Source organism: Sinocyclocheilus rhinocerous, unplaced genomic scaffold (genome assembly GCF_001515625.1).
Source record: "Sinocyclocheilus rhinocerous isolate Xijiao unplaced genomic scaffold, SAMN03320098_v1.1 scaffold478, whole genome shotgun sequence".
NCBI lineage: Eukaryota > Metazoa > Chordata > Actinopteri > Cypriniformes > Cyprinidae > Sinocyclocheilus > Sinocyclocheilus rhinocerous.
The window spans coordinates 1,975,157-1,981,197 of record NW_015651483.1 but is presented as its reverse complement, the minus strand read 5'-3'; the positions used below and the strand labels follow the sequence as shown (position 1 = coordinate 1,981,197).

Genomic DNA, 6,041 nt, shown 5'->3' with positions numbered 1-6,041 from the left:
TGATGACGATTTGTTTCCTTACCATAATGTATTCTCTTGAAAATTCTTTATTGTCAAATTTGTGTTGAATGTAAACTCCTATTAGGAATTTGACCATTCAATGTGAATTTATCTGAGCATATTCTTAAATAAGGAAATCTATTCAGTGATTGGTCCATGTGTATCTCGTCTCTCCCAGTTATTTAAGACAGCTCGAGAGGTCTCTCAAGTGGTTAGGAGTTGCCAGTAAGAGCTTGTGATGGCGCTGAGGAGACAGAGACGTGCGCGAATCGTCTCGTCATTCAAAATCCCGTTTGTGGCACAGCAAAGTGTCGTGAATCAACTCTGACACTTAAGATTTAGTCCTACACTTCGCTTAAATTACGAATGAGATGCTTGATAACTAACTTTGAGCCAAGAATTTTTTTTACACTTAAGTCAATTCTTAGCAGCATTCTTGAGAGTAATTCTCAGAGGCTTGATAAATACGGGCCCAGATCTCTGCATGCTACAAATGACACCAAGTGTCATAAACAGTGGAACTGCTTTTATAATGGAAAGAAAACAATCTTTCTTATTTCTTAAGTAAGTACAATAATTTGTAGGCTAATTCTGTGAACTATCACTGATAACATGATTGCATCCCTATAATCTTGTTTCTCACTTTTTCATATGTGGATAACTCAAATCTTATTTATCTTCTTAAGGTCGAGAGACCGCAAGGCCATTTCAAGAGTTCAAAAATTAGTTACCATTGAAGGTTGATGGTTTTCAAAGTTGTTTGCTTTCATTTGTTTTATTGTATTTCTCTACAGTGTTTTTACTGGTGTCAAAAACAGAAGCAGTGTTACTAAAATAGATACCAGCCACAGTGATGAAATATGCATTCCTACATTGTGGTAAAAAAGAGTGAAAAGGAAAAGTGTCAATATCTGTCTAAAGGGTTTTTCTTAAGTCAGACAAAGGGAATGAACATATTAATTTGAAGGGAAAATAAAATATTAATTTAAAAACACTATTATTATTTAATATTACACATACACTACCATTCCAGTTTTGGGTCTGTAAGATTTCAAAAATGGTAAAAACAGTAATATTATTAAATACTATTACAAATTATAACCGTTTTTGTAATTAATTCCTGCAATGGTAAAGCTGACTTTTCAGCAGCCATTATTCCAGCCTTCAGGGTCACATGATCCTTCAGAAATGATTCTAATAGGCTGATCTGGTGCTCAAGAAACATTTCGTATTATTATCACTGTTGAAAACAGTCAAGCTGCTAAATATTTTTGTGAAAGCCATCAATAAAATACATGTAAATGTCTTAACTGCTTTTATAAATTTAAAGTCCCTGCTAAATAAATGAATTACTCTCTTTAAAAAAATAATAATAACATAATAATAATAATAAATAACTTACCCAAAACTTGAATGGTAGTGTTTATTACTGGGGTTGGTGGGACTCCAAACATGAAGTCAATCTAAACAGAACATGAAGGTTAAAATGCTAGGTTATGATTGTAATGCCACTGAGTACCTCTTTATTAATAAGCTGAACCAAATATTGAATTGTGCCTTGATTTCTACTCACTCACTTTTTTTCCCTAATGACCAGAACATGTTTTTGTGAAAGATTTAGACATTTCCTAATGTGTGTGATTGTATATATATATATATATATATATATTATTTTATTTTTTTTAATGGTAGGCCTACATTATGTTGTAAAATTGTACCTCTCTCCAGATTGCCACTTCCATTGTCACTTTAACAGGCCTACCAGAAACTATTATCTGTTTCGTGTGTGTGTTTTATTAATTCTGTATCACACAATGCTGCACAAGTGTGTTTTCAGTGATGTTTTGTCAGTATATTATTATCACCTGTGCATATAAATACCAATACACCGTATGGTACAAAAACTGTATGGTTGATTTGTATTTGGTAACCAACTTTAATATCAAACCAAACGTTTTGTGTGTTCTTGTGCTTTATTTCTCTTTACTATATCATTAAGATGCCAGCATTCCTGGAAATGAACGTAGTATGTTTGCTCAAGCCAATGCAACCTTTACCTGGGGGAAGGTCACCTGACTAAGGCCCATTACAGGCTCAATGATCCGGATCTTGGTTCTCCACTGGCCCTGTGTCCTGTCACTCACTCCTGCCCTTCACCTCAATGGGGACACATTCATAAAGCTCCACACGCTCACCGGTACTTTCCTCTGTGAACTTAATAAACCACTGCTGGACGTTTTTTCCATGGCAGAGAACAAGCCGTACCGCTATGGGCTCATCGTTCTGGGGATGGCGTTCGTGGCGTTGGGTCTGTTCATGATTTCCGTAGAGAAGCCACAGGTGTTTGCCACGTTCTGTGCTGCAGGAGTGATAATGGTGGTCATTGGGTCTGTTTGGTCAGTGTGTCAGTGTTACCCCAGGGTAAGAAAAGAGGCTGTTCCTACTGTTCACTAATATATCTATTTAATGTTTTATTGTCAAGGCATAATATCAGATCTTAGGTTATTAATACTCAAAGTTAGAGTTTGAATTGTGTTACATTCGAGTGTTTCACTCGTCCTACAGGTGACTGTTATACTGCCAGATAAGGAAGAACTCTGTGGGGCTAAAAAACAGGACTTGATTGCTGGAAGTTCAGATGAAAAAAGGTTAGAGTGATCTAGAAATATATCAAAACTTCAGTATAAAAAGAAAATCTGATCAATTGCTAATTACATTAAGATTTTTGTTTTTAAAGCATACATTTGCCAATGGGAAACATAAACTTAATTCAAGAAACTATTGTCTGTTTTGTGTGATGCCTTTAAATGTGGTTCTCTAGTAAATTTATATTGTAGAAAAAAAAAATTTTTTGGCAACAAGGCATTTACAAAGCTAAATAAGGATGTTCTAAATAAACAGAAACACTGCGTTTTTTTAAAATTGGATAATTTACATTAATTGTAAAGATTATGCAAACGGTCGTCTCCATCACCCTCCATTCATTCATCCAGTCTAATTCAAACTCTTCCTTCTCTTTGTCGTTACACTGGGGTCTTAAATTTATATTGTAGAAAAAAAAAATTTTTTGGCAACAAGGCATTTACAAAGCTAAATAAGGATGTTCTAAATAAAGAGAAACACTGCGTTTTTTTAAAATTGGATAATTTACATTAATTGTAAAGATTATGCAAACGGTCGTCTCCATCACCCTCCATTCATTCATCCAGTCTAATTCAATCTCTTCCTTCTCTTTGTCGTTACACTGGGGTCTGTGTGTTTTCTGAGAGCCCATCAAGACTCATTACTTTCCAAGTTCACTCCCTCTGTAACTGGGTTCAGCAGCTGGCTAATTGAATCTTACCAGCCAGACAATGTATTTACTCTGAAAATGATGAGATTATTTTTGGTTCAAATCTTTAAGAGACAAGGGTTCATCCTTACAACTCAACAGCCTCTAAGAATCTCTCTCTCTCTCAGCATTATCATCACTATTTGATGTAAATTACATTGATAATACTGAGTTTTAGAAAGCAGTCTACAAAATAATGAAAAAAAAAAAAAATGAAGCAACTGGCATCACTATATTCAAGATCTTCTCCATCATCAATTCTTTCCACTATGACTGACATTTACACTCGTTTTTTGCCTTTGTCGCAACATGACTAGATTTCTAAACACTGGGGACATTACTTATTTGAGTCAAAATATCAGTGAAATCTCATTTGTTAATTTCTATTAATTACGGTATACACACACACACACACACACACACAAAAAAAAATGGGGACAATACATTTGAAATGTTTTTGTTTTTAATTGTGGTTTAATAATTAATAATTTTTTTTATCATGTTTTGATTTTTGGTCTATTTTTAATACAACTGAACTGACCAAAAAGATCAGTTAATAGTAACCCTTGTAAATAGCAAGCAGTTCAAAACAACATTATATTATAACAAAATTATGACTTTACAAAAACATATTACAAAAATAAAGCAAAATAAATATAAGATCTAATAAATTAAACCTTATTTAACAAATATTTTTTAACATGCCCCTGTATGTTACACATACGTAACACTTTTATTTTTATTACATTTTTGTTCCTGAAATCCAACCTTCTGTTGGGATCAGTATAATCCTGATTTTCTTTTTTTGGATCAAAGGTATCCCAATCTTACAAAAAATTTTGAACAACACCACAAACTGACAGTTTGATCCAGATCAAAACCAAGATTTTATGATCTCATCCAATTTCAGGATCCCTTTTTTTTTTTTTTTTTGAACAACCTATTTTCAAGATTTGATCAAATCTGATAGCCGAAATCCGATCAGATTACTTTTGAACTACTGACCCCACAGGGCCATGCCATTTCAAAGGGATTTCAGCATTTCAGGTCATGTCAAAGGGATAGTTCACTCAAAAATGAAAACTGGCTGTTAACTTACCCCTCAGGTGATGCAGTTGACTTTTTCTTCAGCAGAACAGTTAAGAAGTTTTTTAGCTGAAACCATGGTCCTTGGTGATTCATAAAATACAAGTCAACTGCTACCGTCATTTGAGAAAAAAAAATAAAATAAAAAATCAGGCAACACAAAATTTGCTCCTGACAATATATTGAGGTCTTAAATGAAACGTTTAGTCTGTGCAGGAAACTGAACATTATTTACAACATTAAAACCATACAATTCGAAAACAGTGGTAACCCATACACAGTGCTGGGTAGTAACTGATTACATGTAATCACATTACATAATCAGATTCCAATCAGACGTGTGCTCTTCAGATTACTTTTGAACTACTGACCCCACAGGGCCATGCCATTTCAAAGGGATTTCAGCATTTCAGGTCATGTCAAAGGGATAGTCCACTCAAAAATGAAAACTGGCTGTTAACTTACCCCTCAGGTGATGCAGTTGACTTTTTCTTCAGCAGAACAGTAAAGAAGTTTTTTAGCTGAAACCATGGTCCTTGGTGATTCATAAAATACAAGTCAACTGCTACCGTCATTTGAGAAAAAAAAATAAAATAAAAAATCAGGCAACACAAAATTTGCTCCTGACAAATATATTGAGGTCTTAAATGAAACGTTTAGTCTGTGCAGGAAACTGAACATTATTTACAACATTAAAACCATACAATTCGAAAACAGTGGTAACCCATACACAGTGCTGGGTAGTAACTGATTACATGTAATCACATTACATAATTAGATTCCAAAAACTAAGTTCTTGTAATTAGATTATATTACATTTTAAAATGCTTATAATCAGATTACAATTACTTTTTGTATTACATGATTACATATTCACATATTATTCTAAACTAAAATATTTACCTGAACTCCCGTGAGATTTCATTTTTTAATATTATAATTTAACAACACATTTGCATGTACACAGTTATTCTTCAAATCTATGTGTTCAACAAGTTAGGTCAAAAGTAATCTAAAAGTAATTAAAAGATTATATTACCTAAAATGTGTAATGTAATGGATTACATTACTGACTACAATTTCCATCATGTAATTTGTCAAGTAATCTACCCAGCACTGCCCATACAACCACAAATGGTATTTTAAACTTTTTTTAATCTATAAACCATAGGTTCTGTCCAACTGTCATATGTGCATTCTCTTAAAACTTGTAAGCATGTTGTTGTGTGCTGACATTTACATCAAGCATGTACTCGTAAACCCGGGTTGGAATCAATGGTGTACTACTCCCATGAGAGTGAATAAAGGAGAATTTTCATTTCTGGGATCATTTTTATCCCTTTAATGTGTAAAACTGTTTAAATTAGCATATATATAGACAGGGGCGGATCTAGAAAATAATTTTTAGGGTGGCAACATTTCAATATCCATCATGGCACCAAGTCAATACACAATATAAAAAACTTCAACAGGTTATAAATGTTTCTGAGCTTGTATCACTAAAGAAGACGTGGTTCTATTAAAATTACATTGGCTACGTAGATGGTATAATCACGTTTAGTGCAAGTTTAAGAGCAATAAAAACATTTGAATTTCCTAACATTAGAAAGAAATACAATAATAT

The 6,041-nt window shown here is 33.3% G+C and overlaps 1 protein-coding gene across 1 annotated transcript in view; it reads left to right on the top strand.

Annotated features, from left to right (window-relative positions):
* Positions 1-2,244: 2,244 nt before the first annotated feature.
* Positions 2,245-6,041, top strand: part of LOC107712846 (barttin-like) — a 6,961-nt gene continuing 3,164 nt past the window's right edge. Inside the window, exons 1-2 of the mRNA XM_016518208.1 lie at positions 2,245-2,421; positions 2,566-2,648. Of these exons, the coding sequence (XP_016373694.1) occupies positions 2,245-2,421; positions 2,566-2,648 (260 nt within the window). The remainder of the gene's footprint in view (positions 2,422-2,565; positions 2,649-6,041) is intronic.